This window comes from Triturus cristatus, chromosome 11, assembly GCF_964204655.1.
Source record: "Triturus cristatus chromosome 11, aTriCri1.1, whole genome shotgun sequence".
Classification (NCBI taxonomy): domain Eukaryota; kingdom Metazoa; phylum Chordata; class Amphibia; order Caudata; family Salamandridae; genus Triturus; species Triturus cristatus.
In genome coordinates, this window is record NC_140594.1 from 354,910,512 (window position 1) to 354,931,923 (window position 21,412).

The 21,412-nt window shown below is 41.4% G+C and overlaps 1 protein-coding gene across 3 annotated transcripts in view; it reads left to right on the forward strand.

Annotated features, from left to right (window-relative positions):
- The window catches only part of LOC146784167 (uncharacterized), a 901,426-nt gene that overhangs the window by 158,408 nt on the left and 721,606 nt on the right, over positions 1-21,412 (forward strand). For all 3 annotated transcript variants that reach the window (XR_014970387.1, XM_085633210.1, XM_085633211.1), the window contains exons 3-5: positions 3,403-3,554; positions 4,918-5,085; positions 14,935-15,109. Coding sequence is in view for 2 of the 3 variants with exons in the window: in XM_085633210.1 (XP_085489336.1) it covers positions 3,403-3,554; positions 4,918-5,085; positions 14,935-15,109 (495 nt within the window). In the remaining variant the exon portion in view is untranslated. The remainder of the gene's footprint in view (positions 1-3,402; positions 3,555-4,917; positions 5,086-14,934; positions 15,110-21,412) is intronic.

Sequence of the window (21,412 nt, forward strand, 5' to 3'; positions counted from 1 at the left end):
AGCCTGCAATAGAATTATCATGCGCTTAGCAGTATTCTTGTCAAGGGGCACAACATAGAACCACCGCATTAGCCAATCTAGGAAGGGTGCCATGGCTTTTCAGTCTAAACCAGGCCCACCACCTGCCAATAATTGAGGCAACAATGTAAGAGAAATATTTTTGGGAAAATTGTCATTTTATGGGCTAAACTTAATTCCAAAGTTTATGATAATTACAAACAGTCCCCACTAGGTAGGATAGCACCTATTAAAGTCAAATGTACGAGGGGTAGTTTGTGTCCTACTTTCATGAGACAATATACCATCAAGGAAGCTAAAGTGTTCCTTCTGACTTAAATCCCCACCTCTTGTCGTGCGAAGTTCTCAGAATCGCAAACTTGAAACCACACGATTCAAGTAGCTACCTCTCGTGAAATGCTGAAAGTACACATTAATTGTACATTTCTAAACTCCTTATTGCCACACAGTCTTCCCAATCATGTGATATTGACTCTGGGGTGGTAGTTGTATTTCTGAATATTTTAGGTGAAGTATTGTGAAATGTGAAGCCTTATGTGGCAGTGACGTAAAATGATGCCCCCCCCCCCCCTACAGAATGTGAAGAGGGGCCCCAGAATAGCCCGTATCTCACAGATATTCATTTCTCTAGAGTGGAATGGGGCCGCTCCAAATGGTTTGGGGGCCCCTGAAGAGTTGCCCCTCCCCACCCGCACCGCAGGTGCTGCAGGGGCCTGCATTACATGCCTGGCATGTGGCATTACATTGTTCTGAAAATCGCCAGTGGGGTAAACACATTGGCACACATTCAATGTGACCAGTATACGATGGATCACAAGGCTAGATGTCATCATTTTGCAATTCAGAATTACCAAAAATGTCCAAATCACTAATTGTGAATAGCAAATTCTATTGTACCAAGGGAAACCAGAATCAAATAGCAATGTATTATTAGTCGCATTTGTAAACTAATGGTTTATTACTTTTGAATGGTTCACAGTTGCAAATTGCTAATGTCACTCTGGCAGTGACTAATGAAATTATAACCAGGAGGTAATACACCACATGCTTAGAACAGCCAAGAAGAGCACAGTATAGAGGAGCTGAACAGCCACACAATTCGGTTTTATCACAGCAAGCAGAAGGGAGGACGGTGCAAGAAAAGAAAGCACAAGGTTTTGAGTGAAAAATAACTAGGAATGCTTGTAGAAGAATGTGTAGCACACAATGATGATTTAATATACAAAAACCTCATTAAGTGTGAAGGGGGCAAGCAAAATAAATATCTGTTTGACCATCCCAGAGAAGATTACTGCTGTCGTTGTAACTCATAAATGCAATTCATAAACGATGGTACGACTTGGTGCTCTAGTGCAACAGTAGCACTGGCAAGACAATACACGTATGACCCGTAAACAACCCAGAATAAGAGTATTCCCCCCAATGATGGAAGATCATGTCAGGTGAGAGCATTAGGCCTCAAGTGTGTGCATGCGATGCATATGTAGCAAGACAGGGATAGAAAACATGTAGCCCTGACAAAGGCCCTAGACAGGTTCTTTGTGTGGGCCAAAACATGTTGGCTTTGATCTACTAGGGTTACTTGAAGAAATTTGATTTTTAAAAAACTTGATTAAAACTTTTAACCTATACCCCAGTTACCCTACACTATAAAGTGAGTGCGGGGTCTATTTAAATATCTTTGGATATCTAGGCATACCTAGGAAGCAGCATCCTCCTCGGACCTAGTGCATTTACTTACCTTCTTTTCTGTATTTTTGCACAGTTGCTCATGTGCAAATCAATGCAAATTCCACCATATCTCTGATCCTTACTTATGCTGTGGTCTACCGCCTCACGAGTAGCTGTAGTGTGGAACAGCGGGGTTGGTAATCATGGTGCAATGAATATCCAGCACCTCCTGTAGAAAGGAAGGGAAAGGGGAGTAGAAAAAACTAAACTTGCTCTCTTCATGTCTGCCTGTTATTAGAATGCAAGTCCAGTGGGAATCGAAATTTACCATGTATTCGTTGTGGAAATGTTTACCTCTCTTCTCCTTCAGTGACCAATCTGAGCCATTGCCAATGCCTTTGCAAACTTGGAGCGAAACATATCTTTAATCCTTTCCAGTGCAGAATGTGATAGGAGGAATGTTATTAAAGACATTATGTAAAGTTTAACCAACAGATTACTCCATCCCAAACGTGGTAGATATGCCGTCGGCCTTATTGCAAATGTATTATGTCCTATGGTATCCTATGGTTCTTGTGATAAGGTAGATGGGGTATCCGCCAAGTTTGTGATAGATTACCCATCCGTCAAACTCTAAATCAGGGCCCAATTCTCTTTGCATGTTTGTCGAAAATTTATGGGAGACCTCTTGGCGAAATTTGACATTGTTGATGGAGAGACTGTGTCCAGTTCCTTTGCCAAGTATAATTATGAAGAGGGAACCAATACTTTTCAGGACTGTGACATTCATAGGGAGAACACAACAAATTAATTCCCAAAGGATACATCAGACATAATGTATTCCACCATTTCAGTGAAATGATAATACCATAGTCTTTCCAATTGTGCATCACGGTGGTAACCGCTGATGCAAACATAGTAATGTAAAAGTTTGCTTGTACCTTTAGTATAGGTAGAATTTATTAGTCTTAGTTTCAAAATACCTTCAGTTTTGCCTCACATATTTTCCAGGAAGTATTTATTGTGGGCAAATCAAATAACATATACCCATATAAGCCAGTGCTGCTGTCACAGTACCAGTCATTGTTGGTGGTACTTAGTTTTGCGTTATGTACACCTACTTGTGTCCTTTATGCTCTTTGAAGAAATATGCATTGTTATTTTTTTATGCTTGATGTCTTAGACATGTTACAATAGTAAATCCATCTCTGCCTGCACACTTTGGGGTCCATTCTCTGGGTACGTTCCTCATTCCACTATTTTCCATAAATTTTGAGTTTCATTTCCTCATGCGTAAGATGATACAGGACAGCAGTTGCACTAGCCTTTCTCTATGTTTTGTTGTTCTCAAAGGTATGTGTAGGAGTCAAGGAGAAGAGACCATAGAAGGTGGATTCTGTATATATTCCTTTTGGGATTAGATATTGATTATAATGATTGGTTAAGTCAGATTCATCCTTGCTATTCATACATTTGCCAGCCAATGGGAGCTCTTCTAGACCCTCAAAGACTATTAAAAAATTGTATTAAGGTACTGTGAAGATCATAAAAAAGTTGAGGGAAACAATAGGATGAACTGCATGGGAGGCTTAGGAGTGTTGATGAGACCTTTTAGACATCTTTCCACAGAAGCATGGAGAAGAGATCATATACATCAATTTTTTACTATTAAGAAAGGCACTAATAAATGAAAATGCAACTTCTTCCCCATAGGTTTAACAATGAAACAGTCACAGGGGGATACATTGACGACACTGGTGCAGCGCACTGCATCTCCCCGTTACTGTATGAGACCGGCCGCATCCCCTTCACGTTATCAGTGGATGATGGAGCCACCTATCCCCACACTGGAGTGTGGCTAGCGGGTAAGTTACTATTCTTATCTTCCTCCCTATTTTAATAGCCTTTTTCCTAGATCCTGCATTTCAAGGACAGTCGTTGATCTCTATCCTCTCTTCTGGGGTTATATCAATATGCTAGGTTCTATGTTCCTATTTATCTGACAAGGAGATTTAGTTTCCTAACTTCTCCCTGATGAGTTTTGAGAAAGACAATAGCTATAAATTAGCTGGTAAATCTTTAAATATGCTTACTGTATGAAGTGACTAGGAGTGGTATGAGGCCAGGCCATCCACTTGCTCTTTCTGTTGCGTTGACTTGAAAACCAAAGCCAAGGTGGCCTGTGTTGGTTTGGGAACATGCTCCATGCTCCCAACTGAGGGAGAACTCATCCTCCTCATTCTCTGCATTAGTAAGAGGGAATGCCGGTTTTCCAGCTGTTGAAGGGGAGAGCCCAATAATGCTTCAGAGCCTTCTATAGACTCAGCCAATAGAGATAGGGTGGAAATTGGAAAAACAAAATGCCAGATGAAGTGCAGCAGACCTAACTAACACTGACAATTTCTCTATGGTGAATGGGCCGTCTTCTTCTGACCAGTATGGTTTGTGTCGGGCCTAGTGTAGCGAGGTAGGGATAACTGCACCCTCCTTCACAACACTGCCCTTCATCACCTCTAATTGGAGATGCTAATCAGAGATTAACTTGACATTCTTTTTTGATTAAGCTACTTCCACCCTATCTTCCCCTCTGATATGTATTTGTGTAATTGTAAAATCTAGGCATACTGTATGCCATTTGCACAAAAAAACTCTTTGCATGGGTATTGAATTTCTCCAGTAAGGAAGTGTTCATGTCCTTCTGCAAATATTGTTTCAATAAAGCTAGACTGTATCTTAAGAATGGCTTGATAACATTACAGTGCTATCGCCTAAGCTTTATTTGCTGCTGAATTTAATGCTGAAATGAGAGGATGGATTGGCTTCTCACTGAGAGTAATGTTGGAAGTTTCAGAAGGTAATTCCATTCACATAATCAATTTTTAGGAAAGTGATATAGAATTGCTAGAGGGGGAACCACAGGACTGCCTGCGGCACTCCTTCTGTCAAGAGGCTGAATATGATCCCAATGAAGGAGGATGACAATACTTTTTTAAAGAATCTTTTTGAAACATACACTCTCGCCAAGGTGCTTGCTTGAGGATTGCATTACACTTTCCTGTTGGTAAATTCACCTTGCCACTTGCTATTTCTCACATTCGAACCATGTTGCATTGTAAATTTCATCTCCATGCACTCTGTGATAAAAGCACAGAACCAATGATTTCTGTTACCCTATAAGTTGTCTGATTATATTAACCCTTGACTATTTTATTCTCTTCTTGTCCCCAGTACACCACAGCAAGACCTCTGTGCAGGAGAAGAGTGTTTTAGTAAACTCCAAGAAGTGGCAATACTATGGAACCCCTGGCTTTAATGGAACTCTCTCTCTTACTTGGAATTCTAATGTTCTGAAAAGTGACCCTGTTAACATTGAACTCTGGGGCTACAAGGAAACAGGTGAGAAAGAGGAAACAAGAGAGGGCAAACAGAGCGTGTGAGAAATGAATTGAAAAGAAAGAACAAGAGAACAAACAAAAATAAGAAAGAGAGAGATAGTGCATGCACAAGAGACCTGCTGAATAACATTGTGGTTGATTTAAATCTGAGATTTGCATTTTGAAGGTTGGGTCATAATGGGAAATAGTTGTCTGTAATTTTTGGTATGTTGTTTTTTGTAATACAACATTTCATTGCGTAGCTGGTTTTCAGTAGAAATGGGTTGATCTTCCAGGTAACCTTTACACTGGTCTGGGACTACCCAATTGCGAGAAAACAGAAATATGTTATCTATTAGCTTGCTATGGAGTTGGTGTTACATTGCGATTTCCAGGATAAGTGAAACAGCTTAAAGGCAACTTTTTTGGGCCTAACACTGAGATTAGGAATTCAATATCAAAGGCTTGCTGGGTTATATTTTAGCTTGCCTTACACTGACATTTGCAGTAGAATTGACACCCACTTGCAAAATGGCAAGAAAGTGGAGACTATGAACCAACCAAGAAAGTGAAATTGGCCTAGGACGTCGCTTTGGGATGGAGGGAAATTGTTATGGTACCAAAATATTGTAGCTAAAATATCTGCTTCCTTCAAAGTTCTATCCTCACTGCTAAAAATTGGCCTAAACAGTCTCACCCAACAGTTATCATTCTAAATATGCCAACACATGCAAACTACTTCCATTGACATTTAGACACTTCCTTATGACTCTTGTCTCCATTTTACAGGATCAGCTTCTTTACTTCTTCAACATCTTCTTCTACTGTCAACTACTTCCCTTTCCTCACATTCTTGCATAGTGTCTATGTTTATCACACTTGCAACATTTAGAGTTCCAAGAATAACATCCCAAACTGGCAGAAAGGTGCCCCAAGCTGCTACACCTGAAGCGCCTTGATTTAGCTTCACGCATGCTTCCTTTGCCACTAGACACTTCCACACCTCAACACTTTCTTCATTCTTGTTGCTGGTCATAACTGCAACTTCCTCTGCCCCGCCACATTTAAACTCTTTCAGACATAGACACTGCACTCTGTTTCACTTAATCTTTCATTTAGGGTTGGGTAGTATATTTCATTCTGCACACGAAATTGGCAGAATTTGGTGTTTGTGCGTTACTCTTGTAGTGCAGAGTTCCAGACAAGTTCATTTAATTGCCATGTGGTGGAAATGTTTCCATTAGGCTCCAGTAACCGAGCGAGTGTTGGCATCCCCTAGCATCAGTTTCTAACTCGGGTGATCACGATGAGAGGGCTGCTTCTCGAGTAGATTTGCTGCCTCTTGAGTGAATTTTCTAATTGGATGGCAGCAAAATCAACTCAAATGGCCGCACACTCCTGCACACCGCATGATGCCGTTTACTCTTATTTTTCAACGCTGCTCGCGCTAGGGGGCTAAATTACAATGCAACATTCATATTTCTCCCAGTTGGCGAGGAATCTCACTGAGTTTTTATGTAACTCTGCGAGTTCCGCCCACCCCTACTTTTATCATGGTGGACACTTTCAAATCTTGTTTCTCCATAAAGAATATCTTGTGCATAATTTGTTGCTACATCTAACCAATTGCCACTTAATTATCAAGATGGCCAGATCCTCAGACTCACATTTAACTGCCATCCTCTACAATACAAGTCTGTAATGAAATCTACCAATCACAGATTTCTACCTTGTGTTCATCCTAAATACGTATGCCATTTCATTACTAAATTTATCCTGGCATAAAAATGTTCTTCCAACATCTTCAGAGACATATTAAATATATCCTTCACATCACCTTCGACATCTCTGACATTCATGCCTGGAATACTGTAATTGATGTTCTTCCCTCCACCCCCTGATTTCCTGACAATACACCCTTCTTCCTTAATGGGGCACTTTGCACCCACTTGAATCACTTTCTGAATTGTTTCCATGTAGCGGTGGTTACTACCTCTGTCTGTGGTATAATAGCTTGAATTAGCATAAACTTCTTTCTGAAATAAAATATGGTTCTGCAATTTTACCCCACAACTCATCTACTACAATCTCCTCTCTGAGGCATAGCCTTCTCAAACAATGTGTTTTCCAAACCCATTCTTCTTTTTTTAGTCTTCACCCTTTTTGCACTCCTCCGTTTAACCATCTGCAACCAGTGGTGTGCTGCAGCTATGTGCCTATGTCTTAAGCCTTTGCACTCTAGTATATTCCACCTGTGCTCTTCAGTCCCTCGCATGCTGCCATTAGGGCAGCACAGTCAGCCACGCTACATGTTCCAATTGTAGCAGTTATCAAGTGATCAGCTTCTGCATCAGGCACATTTAGACCACACCACTTCTTCCTGGGTTACTAAGCTCCCAACTGCTCTTCCGCCACACTGTAACAAGTCCGCTTTCCCCACCACATCCTCCAGTGATTGGCTACTTTCCTGGTTGCACGAGAACCAATAGGAATCACCATGGAATGTATTCTCTCTAGCCTTTACCCGTGTGGAAGGTCCCATGAGTATTTAGACTACTGAGCACTTCCAAGGTGAATTATATGCACCTCTGTACAGTGCCACATGCTCATACAAGTCAGTTCGAACAACTTGTGAACATTGATCTGTCACACCGCCAAAGTTGTAACCCTTCAAAGACTCAGGGTTATACGGCAAAATGCACATTTGACCAGCTGAGTTGTGTGGTATCTGTCCATCATTCATGTCGCTTCCACTGTAGGAAATACCAGAACATTGTAGAATGGACTTGAACAGTGGAATCTTTCGGTCATGAAGTTGCAGAACGTAGAGTGAGGAGAATGCAAGCTTCGGAATTGGCAGTTGTTATGCTTGGGCTGAAGTGTATGGAATAAATCTGGGGCTTCTATACCCTCTCTGGTATGCTTATTGATTAATCCTCTTATCTTGCAGTGGACATGTTAGTCAAAAACAATGCCTGTTAAGCCTTGCCCATTCTGTCCGAATTCTATTGTTTCCACTTGCATGTAGTACTGCATCCAGTCTGTGCGTAAAATTGGGGCAATGGTGTGGCTCCTGGCTGCTCCTCTTGCAGTGACTTCTATGAGTCACCTCTTTACCAAATTTGTATCAATGAGGTTAACTGCAATTAAGATGATTAAGGTTTTATTAGGTGTAACAGACACTATCTGAGGCAGACAGGATGGCCAACGTCAATTGTGTCTTAAACAGCAAGTATTCCAGAATTTATACAAATTATAACATTCTCACAGATTATAAAGATGAAAGCAAATGAAGGACTAAACACAACATTTGTCTACTATTTAACTGCAGTAACTTTTCTGATTGTAAATTATGACATATTCATTATAAATAGCTATCAATGGCTAACAAGGAACACTATAATAAAAGGTTTTGCATTTCTTATTACTAAACATTATTGCAAATATTTAAGCTATTGATTATATTATATCATAAATTCTATAAGTTCACAACAAAAAATGAAATCCAACGTGTATTTGGAAAGTAATGATCTGTGTTGCTAGAACAGTTGGTATAATATTTGAGCAAACAATTCAACAAGGCTCATCAGAAGATTTTCAACATTTAACATTTAAGTTCACAAAACCACCTATAGAAAATTATCAAGGAATACAATTTTGTGCTTGACTTTCCCATTGATGAATTATTGTGGGATAACCAAGACCCACAAATCTAATAGCTAATATGAAACCAGTATATTCAATTTCTTTTAAGCCTTCACAGTGAAACTCTAAGACTGCATGTTCATTTAAGTAAATTCAAAAGTCTCCAAAGGGCATTATTTTTCATGTGTACAGAAAAAAAGGTAAGTATTTGAAAGTAAACATAGAACAGAACATGTAACAAGTGCTATATATTTCAACTAAATGAGAAAGCTATGAAGTATTTATGTAAATGTTTATTATTGGGCCTATTCACAAACTGAATTTGGTAGTATGTTTATTAGTACTACAATGGAACTATAATGGCACTTCTCACATACTACAAAATGCTATTCACAAACCTACTTGCTAAGCTCTACACCTCAGCCTCTCACCTATTATTTATGTGTAAAGATCTCTGTCCATATTGCAGAGATCTCAGCACACATACATAAATGTGGGAGGGAGGGGGGGAGTGGCTGTTAAATGGGGAATACTTTCTACTAAATGGGAGATGTTAGTAGAGGAAGAATGAGGGCTTATGGAAGAGCTAGGGATGGGTTTAGGGAGGAATATTCACCCACCACAAAAGAGTGAGACCATTGCTATTCTCAAACCACACTTCTATGGTTACTACAGCCAAAAAGCACCCAAAACACTAGTAAATGTACACCAGCCTAGACCTGGAATAATACATGGCCAACTACTGGTTCTGCAGCACCCTCCTATAGAAAATAATGGTACCAGGGGCTTCAATGAAACCACCCAGGATATAATGTTAAAATACATTAATTTATTTAGACTTTTAAAAAATATCTATACATAATGTAATTTAATCTTAAAAAACATAATGTATCATAAAATATTTTAATACCTTTTTTCAATGCAATACAAAAAATAACTTTCATTTATTTAAAAAATAATGATTAATTCTATACATAAGTGCTGGTGTTTTATAACTTTATTTTTTGCATTTGTAGTTATGACAAGAAAGAAAGGAAACTTAAAGAAACAAAACATACAAATATAGCTGTGATGCCATTTAGCAATTTTGTCAAAAACAAGCAAACAACATAGGAGAATTACATTCAAATAAATCTAATTTGCACATTTATGTCCTAAATACAAATTTTGCTGATTGTGATACATAGGCTTATGTTGTGTCTAGGTGTATGAATCATGGACATGCCTCCATAACGATAATGAGCAAAAACTAGACTGTTGGAGAAGTTTAGGACCCGGATAGGCACATCATATAGTTCATGCAGGCATATATATTCTATGATCATATCCTTCTAGCCATGAAATGGAATAGTGGGTGCCAAAATTCCTTGGGGTGAGCACTAGGACGCTGTAGTCATGCTTATAGTTCACTATTTTCCTTACAAGAAATTAAATTCTTATGCCATGAGTCTATCGTCGGGGAGGGGTCTCGGTCCCATCTCTTAGCCATGATTCTTTTGGCTAGTAGTAGTGCTAAAGCCGAAAAATTATGTACAGGCTTAGGAAAATCTTAGACATATCCCAGAAACACCAACATAGGGTTTGGCGCCATCTTAAAATCTAGAATGATGAATACATTGATAATTTCCTCCAGTATTGCAATGTATTTGGAGAGATCTATGCCAGTTGGAAGAAGTATGCCTCAGGGTGACCGCACCTCGTACAAGTTGCCTCCGCTGCTAGTTGCAGATCCTATAGCCTGGTGTAGAGGAAGTATTCCATGTGCAAGAATGTGTACTCTCTGCGCTGTCCATTTTGGGGTTTGATGGCAACAATACTTCCATTATTCATCTATCAGCTCTTTGCCAAGACACCTCTACCACTCCCTCATCTCTCCTTAACATTAAGTGGCATTTTTGGCTTTGCAAGCATGTACATATAATATATTTTTGAGACAACTTGTTTAAGCATGGTCACCACTATAAGGTATGAAAGCTGAATTAGTGCAAGAGGTTCCTGTGGGAAGTTGGTCAGTTTCTGTTTTAGTGCAACCTTTGGTCTGTAATAGAGAAACATATGTAGCATGGAGCCTCCATCTGGCCACATGTAATCTTCCAGTGATGGGAATGAGCTGTTTTAAAAGAGATTTCCAATGGTAGGTTAACCCTTTCCAAAACAATTTCTGATGATGCTTAGTTTAGAAGGGGAGGGGTATAAGAGGATTGTCATTAAAAGATGTGACAAGTAAAGTACAGGGGAACCTGAATGGCTCACTAGGAAGTGCCACGCCTAAGTAGTTGTCATAACCGGGTTAATTTCCTGCCAGAAACATTGTGTCTTCTCACTCAGAGTCGCAGGGTAATGGTGTCGGGTCAGCCATGTCTGACTCCACAACCACATCCTGTGGTGAGAGTGCTATTCTGTACCAGTGGTATGCTAACTGGGCCTGTTTACAAGCATAATACAATATTTGGTCGGGCAGCTCTAATCCTCCATTTTGCCAGTAGTAGCTGGTGTCCTATAAAAATGGTGGAGAAGCTTGCGGAAGGGAGCACTAACAAACAAACAAACAAAAAAACAAAAACACACTTATCTGATGCTCAGTGCTCTTCTAATCCTCTGGGCACAGGCTCGCAGACTCCCCTGTGGCTAATCCTGATGCTGCTCTCACCATGAGTGTAGCATTGAGATTTGGTGCAGCTAACTGGTTTCGCGCTCCATCGGGAGATGGGAGCCTGTGCCTGCTGATCTCTCCACCCAGCAAGGCAGCTGGGTTGGAGAGATTTCAGTGCGCATGATAGTTTGGCTGTCTGAAAACGGCCCGGCCAAACCATCATGCGCACTGACAGCGGTGTATAACACTACCCCTCCTCCTGCTGCAGTGCTGTGGCCCTGCCTACAAGACTCAGATGGACGAAAAATTGAATGATCATCATTTTATTTTTGTCTGCCTCTGGGGGTCGGGGGCGTGGGGGGCGATGCTCCATTGCCATAGCGGAGGATCTGCCGCTGCCTTTTGCTATGGGATGGTTAGTGTATCCTATTTTATTTGGGGCTTTTTACCTTCCCAGATTAGTTTAGTTAGTAGTGATTTGAAGTGAGTGGAAAAAGTGTCATGTTGGGCATATAGGGTTATATTTCTGATGAGTTAGAGAAATGTAGGCATTAAAACCATCTTTAATAAGGCAATCCTCTCGAACAGAGTCATTGGTAAATTAATTCACCAAGCCACTTGTTCAGTAAGGTGAGTAAGGTCTTTGCCATAATTTGTTTTAGGTATGACTTCAATAGCTGTGTAGAGATCTATACACCCATGTATTTACCTGAATCTGTATGCCAATCAGGGTATTCTAGGTGGCAAAGGAGCATGATTTATGTTAAGGGGAATATAGAAGATTTGCTTCAGATAATGTTTAGCCCGGTTATAGTACCACATTGTATAATTGTATATAATAGTCTACCCTGGCCCATGTGGTCTTGGGTCCAAAATAAGTATGGCCAATCTAGATAGCTTAATGCTTTGATAGCGTCTAGCAGCAATGTGTGGGCACACGTCCCGTGGTGTCCAAAGTGAAATATTACACAGGTTAAAAGAGGTGAAATACCACGATACAAACCCCGGCTGCTCTGGCAGAATAGTAGTGGGCATCATTGGAGCCAAGCGCTGGCTAATAATTTCACAAGGATTTCCTTGTCTGTGTTGATTAGAGACAGTGGTCTTTAGGAGTCAAAGCAAGAGGAATCTTTTCGGAGCTCTCGGCAGAGTAATTAAGAGTGCCTCACACAGAGTACAAGGAAGATGACCTATCAAATGCTTCTTGGTATACTTTATTAAGATGAGATGCTATAAGTGTTGCATATTCTTTGTAAAACTCATTTGTAAAACTTGACCAGCAAGCCATCGCTGCTGGAGACTTTACTGCTCGCCCTTCTGTGGATTGTGGCCATTATTTCTTCTTCAGTGACGGGGCATGTTAAGTATTCTCTCTGGCTATTAGTGAGCCAAGCCAGCAGCACTATCTCATTTACATAATTGTCCATAGTGTCAAACTGACTGTGATTTTGTGATGATCTCAGTCTCAGAGATGTGCATCTTAATAATGTCAGAGGCAGTACATGGCCCCTGCATCAGGGTTGCCAGTAACCTGCCTGGGTGCTCACCCTCTTAGTATCTTCAGGTTGTATAATATTTTCCCAGAATGTTTATTTCTCTATCGGCCTCTCTGTGATATTCATGTAGTAATGTCAATAAGTTTTGTTGCAACTGGGTGTTTGTGCTGATGCCTATCTGCACCTCAAGGTCACTTATGTTATATTCTATTTAGTCTATTTGTAATGGATGTAAGTATGCCTGCTGATTTAGATATGCACACACCTCTGGCGTATAGTTGGACTACTTCCTATAAAGTCCCTTGTCTGGGCACCCACTCAGCATGGTTATGAAGTTATGAATTCATCAATCCCAGTACGTTTTTCAGACTGAAAGTGGAGTTTAATAAGGCCTCCGAGGGGAAGTAACACTAAGGTGCCGATTCCGATCCGGGTCGGAAAGCATTTCGACCGAGTCGGATCCGGAGTGTTTTCCGACCGAGCCGGACCCCTACAGTCCGACCGAGCGAGTACGATGCGCACGTATGCTGTCGGTTCACAAAAGGGAAGAAAAGATTTGAGTTTTTGAATTTTTCCAGCAGCTCACCAGAAGCTGTTCTCTTAAATTCTCAGGTTTAGGCAGAGAGATATATTTGAAAAGAGTGTTTGCTTGCCATCAGCACAACAGTTTGTTCATATTGTTTAGACTTGTTTTGGAAGGGCATGAGGCCTCCTACATCTGTTTTCAATCTATTGTTGCAGACATCGGTTTCTACGGTTTATGACTTGTGAAATAGTGGGCTTGCTTGCAGGCTGTAAGGCAGATTAGTACGGCTTGGCGGCTTCTTGAGTAGAGTCCAATTGGAGATATTTGGAAATTGACCCTCTGGGCAGCACACTGCAGCATGGAGATACGTGGTCTAGGGGGCCAAAAGGTTGTATCTTTACGCATGCCTCTTGTGTAGCACAAATGATCACTGCAGCAGTAAATCCTCATGACTGTAAATCACTTTTGCCCTTATTGTCGTTTTGTGAGAAGTCAACAAAGGGGAAGCCTGTGGAATATATATGTAGTCTTATAGAGTCTATTGACTAGGATGGGGAAAACATGAGAACATGATAGCACGGTAACTTATCTGTGATCCGATTGTCTTGATTCTTTCTTCCTCTTTGTAGTCCTTAAAATCCACCCACTGTCCCAGAGAAGGCTTATGGCTTTTGAGTGGAAAAGGTTGGTAGTCTATGCAGGAGAATTAGTTGGGGGGATGTGGCACTCAAGTCCCCTCTGGTTAGGCAACACTACACCGTACCTGACAAATTGAACAAAAATCTCACCGTGTGAGGAGTAGGTGGGGCTCGTGCCGAGAAGTACCAAGAGGTACTTTTGAACTCCACTCTGCCCCCAAGCCCGCTCATCTCTCCCCCCAAAAAAGCTTGCTGAGGCTGTTGCCGATGTCCTGGGGTGTTTTCACTCCGCTTAATGGACGTTGGCTGTTCAAAGCCTCAGAAAACAAGCTGGAAAATCACTATTTAGTGGTTTTCGGCTCGTTTTTCCTGCCTCCATGTCATATCAGCTCCACAATTGGTGACCGTATAATTGTAGCCGATATCCGATATCGTGTGTCACACGGGGGCACTATGTGAGTTGGCAGGTATGCTACACCTATCACTTAGTATGTGGGTGATTTTCATAGAGTGCCAGGCTCGAGATGTGAAAGAATGGCATTAATGAGATTTTTTATAGATAACAACAGCAATTAAAATGATATGGTGAATATAAACACAAGATCATTTGTCAATCTGCCCTTCTCCATTTACACTCATTTTTTAGTGAAAACCCTTCAAAAAGGTATATTGTTTTCCCAAGTGTGAATTACATTGTGATTTTTCGAAATGTTTCAAATACAGTAACGTTTTATTATTTATATTTGATAAATACTTCCTTTGCTGAGGATACATCGAAGCAATTGTGATTGTACTGTACCTTGTCAAAGATGCTTTATTTTGTATGAATGAAAATGATACCTTGCTCGATCAGTAATGCATGCACTTTGTGCAGGATTTAGATCTATCTTACTATGCTCGTCTTTTTTTTGTCTTTTTTCTCTTCCAATGCTTTTTCCTCTGTTTTCATCTTATTTTTTTTGTCTTCGCAAAGGTGTGCCTTATTCACAGTCATGGGAGCCAGAATGGAGGTACCTCTACACCGTAACAACATCTTACCCCAACAATGGCACCTTCATGTTCACTCCTAGCCCAGGGACTGCAAATTTCAGCAGTTGGGATGTTGGCCTCTTGAGAATCAGTCCAAGCACCTTTCGTGCAGGACAGCAGTAAGTAGATGGCCAATAGATCCCATTTAATGTAACTGGAGTAAAAGTGAACACATTCCTTTAAACGGTTGCCACTGAATATGTGGGCAGGCATTCTATTTTCAAGTGTCCAAAGAGGGATTTCTTGTCAGGCCCTCAGCAGCGCACATTACCATATGGGATATGTTACCAGAATATCACTGTCAGAATATTCCATACAACAATATTACTCTTGGTAATATTAGAAAATCGACATCCACAGAAATTATATCGTTTTTAAACAATATTTAAGGTGCAACATTTATTTCAGATGCTATTTCTGTATAAAATGTTCTAATATCAAACTCCATATAGAACATGTTGAACTGTTTCTTGATTGGAATGGCTCTGGCCCGGATGAATCTTTTTATTAGTTTGATCTGTCTGTTATCTAGAAGGATTGAACAGATATTTGTACTTTGTCTCCAATAAAATATGTGGAGGCAAATTTAAAAGAGGAACAAAACTCCTGCTTCACAAGAAAGAGGAAGCTGGACTAGAGATCAACAACCACCAACAATGATAGTAACTCTTTTACAGGAATTTTCGATTCATATTTTGAAGAACTTCTTATTCTATTAAGCTAAGTGGATCCAGAGGTTTGTTTGCTTATAGATAAATTATAAGAACCCATACAATGCTAGTGGCTTTCAAATTGTAATTGGGCTAGGATAGAGCCTTGCAAAGCCAGATATGAATGATCAAGAATTACTGGTGTATTAAGGGCCACCCCATATTTTCTGCATCATCCCATATAAAGACTGAATATAGCAGAATCTTAAAGAGGGATTCAGCCTAGACCAAATTTGGATTTTGAATTCAAAAGTAGATTAACCCTATGGTGCCAGCTGAGCATACCTTTTTAACCCCTAACAGGATTGTTACAGATGAATAAGCAAATCCACAATTCAGGTTTGGAATGGAGTTTAATCATCTGAGGAAGTAGTCAAGCAAATACTATCTACTAGACACAGTGGAACAAGGTTGGCACAAGGGCACACATATGTAAAAAATCAACTCTAAAAATGCTTTATTAAATGTTCATTTTGTTTCCCGCAGGGGTAATACTATTTGCAAAATCGCAACACAATATGTGTGGTGGGAAGGGTACATTTAATTTCAACTCAGAGTCAAAGCAATATGATACATTATTATATTACAGAATTCAAATCACACAATTTATCCATGGAGATTCACCATATAATAGCAATGGACTGATCAATTAGTGTCAGAAGACAGATTGGGAAAAAAAGAGCATTGGACATACAGTTGAAATTCGTGATATATCTCGGATGTGACTAAGACCTCCATGTTGGAAGCCAAGGCCTTAAATGAAAGGACACCCAAACCTTCACACACTTGCTCTGAGTTTATTATTTGCAACAACACCAAGGTGATGGATGGAATGCTTGAATTAATCTCAGCCAGTGGCAATCTCTTGGGGCTGCATCCCAACCCAACTTTTTCCGCCCACCATGCCTCCTCAGTTTGGACCCAGCCATATGCTGGAACATGAGACAATGATACATAGACATAGAGGTATCCCACTGTTAGGTATTCCACAAAACTTTTTTCCTTCACCCTCCTGTGTTACTGAATTTGGTTTTGTTGGCGTTAGAACTTTGTGCACTTTAACACTGCTAACAGGTGCTAAAGTGCCTGCGCACCCTCCCTAAAACATAGCAAAATTGGCTTACACCTGATTGGCATATTTAATTTAATTATATGTCTCAAGTGCAGTTGTATACCATATACCTAAGGCCTGTAAATTAAATGCTACTATTGGACCTGCAGCACTTATTGTGCTACCCACTTAAGTAGCCCCTTAAAGGATGTCCCAGGCCTGCCATGCGTATGCGGTTTTAAGCTGGCATTTCGGCTTGGCAATATAAACCCCTTGCCAAGCCTTAAACTCCCCTTTTATTACATTTGTCATCCTTAAGGTAGGCCCTAGGTAGCCCATAGGTTACATGGGTAATTAAAAGGTTGGACATGCACTTTTAAGTTTTACATGTCCTAGTAGTGAAAAACTCCTTGTGATTGGGAGCAGGTTGACTTTTTATGGTTGATGTCTGAGAGATTGTAAATAAAAATCATGTTTAATGGTAAAGTCAAATTTTAAGTTACAATTTTGAAAATTTAACTTTTAGAAAGTTGGCATTTTCCTGTCCTAACTATTTGGTGCCTGCATATAACTGGGTGTAGCTGACAGTTGGACTTTGTTTATTCCTCCCTGACAGCCACACAATAGAGGCATTAGATGTGCCTGGATGGGGCATCAACTGGCAGGGGGGGGGGGGCAGAGCTGGCACAGCCCCACTTGCAACTGAATAGGATGTGAATAGGCTGTGCTCTGCCTTCACTCAAAGGACTTGTCTTCCCCTGCATGAAACAGCATGATTGATCCTAATTGATTTTAAAAGGACTTTTTTTAATAGAAGTGGAAAGGTCACCAAAAGAACAGACGACTGAGTCCCTCCCCTCTTCATCTTCCAAACAGTTCTGAAACACCCTGATTGTCTCTTATTAATGATTCAAGAAATTAGGTTAGATTTGGAAGTCTCCATACCAGTTTAAGGCCATCAGGGGTTGATTGAAGTTTGCTGATCACTTCTACTACTTTTTTTTACCTCCCCTGAGGGTAAGAACAATGCTGATTGCTCTATGGGATTATGGTCGCCAAAGTTTAAAGCAATTATGGCTCCGTGCTCAAGTGAATTGATTAGACTGCCGGACAGTAAGATGCAATAAATTACTGAAACACTTCCTCTGCCCCTATAAGTGGGCAGTGGGGTTTCTCAAGATCCCCCTAATTACATGACTTTACTTAGATTATGGGAGGATTTAAAGCTCACTAGCTCCTTGCCTTTATGATCTTCTTCACCATCAATTAAGTGCTCCAGGTATTCCAACATTGGGTGTTGTAACAGTCTAGCATTAAAATTGCCTGCTAGAATCAGGTGTAGCTCATACCCCTTAATATTATATTTTGACATAAGTGAATTATTAAACTGAGACAAAATCGGGAACTTTGCATTCAGTATGTTTACAAAATCTTTATTCTAAAAATTAATAAAATACAAATAATTACTAGAATTCCCCTTGATGATTACAGCTTGAAAATCCTGTCCAGTTGTTTTCAGGGCATGAGCTCTCACAACCAGTGATAAATTAATCCAAATAGTTAGGCCCTCCGCAGCATGCCAATGCCGGGATGGTATTGGTGGTACACCGAAATACTCATAATCACCAATGGTTGAAAAGTCCCAAGTCTCCTGGAACAGTAGTATATTATAATCTCTTATAAACATTTGCCAGTCTGATAAGAGCATCTTTGAGGGAAGGCCATCTATATTCCACCTCAAAATCCTCAAATTGAGAATTGTGGGTTAGAATTTGTTATGGATAGAGTACGATTGGAGAAGAAGGAGATTTGCTCTGTAATTATTCCTGATTTGCGCCCTCAATGCAGAACAGTCAATAAATTGCGGCAAGATTGGTTAGGTTTGCAAATCTGTTCCTCACCTCCATAGTTGGTGGATATCCTTGTGGAGAAAATAATTGCCGGGGGTTTATAGAAAAAAACCCAAAGGCAAGGTGAGAATCCTCGTATGTGTATTTTCTCCACATGCACGAAATTTCAGATTTTTCACACTGGCCGGGTGTAGGAAGGTGACCACAATACAATCGTCAAGGATATTGTTGTTCAAATGCCCCACCCTGCTCACTCTACTGACTATTAAGATCCTTCTGCAATCCATCACATTAAAATTCTTGTACCTGCATAGCCAATGGATTACTTTATTTCGAAGTTGTTCTCAAGATTCAAGTTGGTTATGCTTTAAAAGCATTACTCCTGCTAACACCACAACATAGGGACACCCTGATGGGGGCAGGTTTAAAAGCATTTGGTTAGGAGCCACATCACTTGAATCCTTCACAGACTTGAAGCGGCATAGGCCCGACTTTTCTTCATGGTACAATGAAGTTTTGGCATGGAACGCATGGCAACTGCAATCATTGTGCAAGCCCTTCTCCAATGAAGGCACGTGGAGGGTGGTTCACTCAGTGCACTTACTTGGCTGTTTTTATTTTCCTCAGCAGTTATTGGTCAAACTCCCTCAGGAGACTTTGCTGATTGTGTGCCACAATGTGAGCAAGAGCGAGGGATTGAGGTGAGGCAGCTCCCGCATGTTTCGGTCGCTAAAGACTAGCCAGTGTGGAAATTTAGCTTGCAAACTGAACATTATCTGCGCCATCTTGCCTCTCCCCAGCGCCACGCACAGCGAGCACGCGGCAGCCATTTTTAGGCACCCCACTCTCTCCCCCACTCATTGTCAATCGCCAGCGCGTTCCCCTGACACTGCAAGCATCCCCCGCGCGCCGGCCACCCCCGCTCTCTCATACAGGCCGTAAACCCTCTCCTTCTGCGCGACCCTGCTACGGAACCACATCCGACCGACATCCCATACATGGTCATGCCTCTCCTTTGATAAACCCCCCTTCCTCTGCGCCCCATTGTCCGACCCGATCCCAGGCCATCACCTAGCCCTGCGGATGCAGTTTATTGCCCCTACTGTAAGGGAAACACCCCACATCAAAGGGATTACAGTAGATCAAAGCCCCTACCCCCTGAGACCCGACCGGTTGCACACACCCCCGGGAATTGGCGGAATACCCTGCTGCGCGATAGCCCTCTCCTACTGCGGGTGAGGTGGGAACTTCTACTGTAGCTATGTGTGGGATCGGATCTGAGCCGGGGCTTCAGGGGATGTTCTCTCATGCATCAAGGGAATCTCAAGAATGTACTATGTGTAATAAAGCAATAAACCTGTGTATAAGAGACCAGGTCTCAGAGATGCAGTTAGAGCACCTCGTGACGATACCTTGCTGTCTGATCTGATGTGTTCTGCTCCGACGGAATAAAACTTTGTTTCCTGCCTTCCAGTCTCCGGCGCCTGCCTCTTTCATTGGTAAATTATCGAGTGGTATGAGAGGCGATTACCGCCGGGCAAATACTTGAAAGGTTATCGATTGAAACTGCCGCTACCATTTAACAATTGGCGTCCCAAACGTGGGGCCCATCAGCGACACGTGGATCCAGTGGGAGAGGTCCCGACGACAGAGTGAACGACTGCAACGATCGGGAGAGCTCCTGCCCAATAGACCCTCGTCTGGCAGCCGATCATCCGAACTTCATTGGTTCCGAGCAGACCTCTCTCGAGTGATCTACGGTCCTGACTGGGAACCATCAGGAGTGCCGCGGCAAATATGGAGAGTAGAGGACGATCGGGCGCTGGAGGCGGAAGACGAGAAACTGTCCACGCGGTCCGGGTAAGGTCGTGATACACGACAAATTGCGAAATAATTGATTGATTGTTTGAAGTTTTGGAAATACTAGTATTGCTCATTGATTGTTCTCTTTGAGATATTCGCTGTCTACAAACGGGGAGGAGTAGAAATACTCTCTCTCTCTCCCTTTGCAGATAGTGAAGGGTAGGTAACGCAGACTTTTGTCCCCGTTGTAACCCGTCGTGCCTATCTTTATCTCCCCACTGATTGATTGTCCGAACATTGATTGTTTTGAAGAATAGTGCTCTTTGAGATATTCTCTGTTTGCAAATAACGTAGAATAGAAATATTCTGTCTAGTCTTTGCAAATAGTGAAGGGTAGGTAACGCAGACTTTTGTCCCCGTTGAAACCCGTCGTGCCTATCTTTATCTCCCCATTGATTGATTGATTGATTGTCCGAACACTAGTTGTTCGATATTGGTTCTTTGGAGGTATTCTCTGCTTACAAATAACGAGGAATAGAGATATTCTGTCTAGTCTTTGCAAGCAGTGAAAAGATAGGTAGTGCTGACTTTTGTCCCCGTTGAAACCCGTCATGCCTATCTTCTCCCCACTGATTGGTAGTTGGTTCTGCCCGGACCGCTTATTAGAGGTGAACCATCCGGCTCCACTGGAGGGCACCCCTAATAAGGACATGTTCACTAAATATGGACTAGTCGCCGTAGCTTATAGCAAGCTGTGGCATAAATATACCAAGAAGGACCCCGAGAGTCAGTGGCCACTGATGGGATCCTTCGACGACCATAAGATAGAAGCGCTAGAAATAGCTCTGCGTAGCAATAAGACAACGCCTACTATGCTTGACAGTATCGGCATGTGGCGCAAAGAAGCAACGCAACGGAAAAAGAGGGAAGAAGTAAAAGCAGAAAAGGAATTACGAAAGGCAGCCCACCTTGCCGCTAGAAGGTTAGAAGAAGAAATAAAGGAGAGAA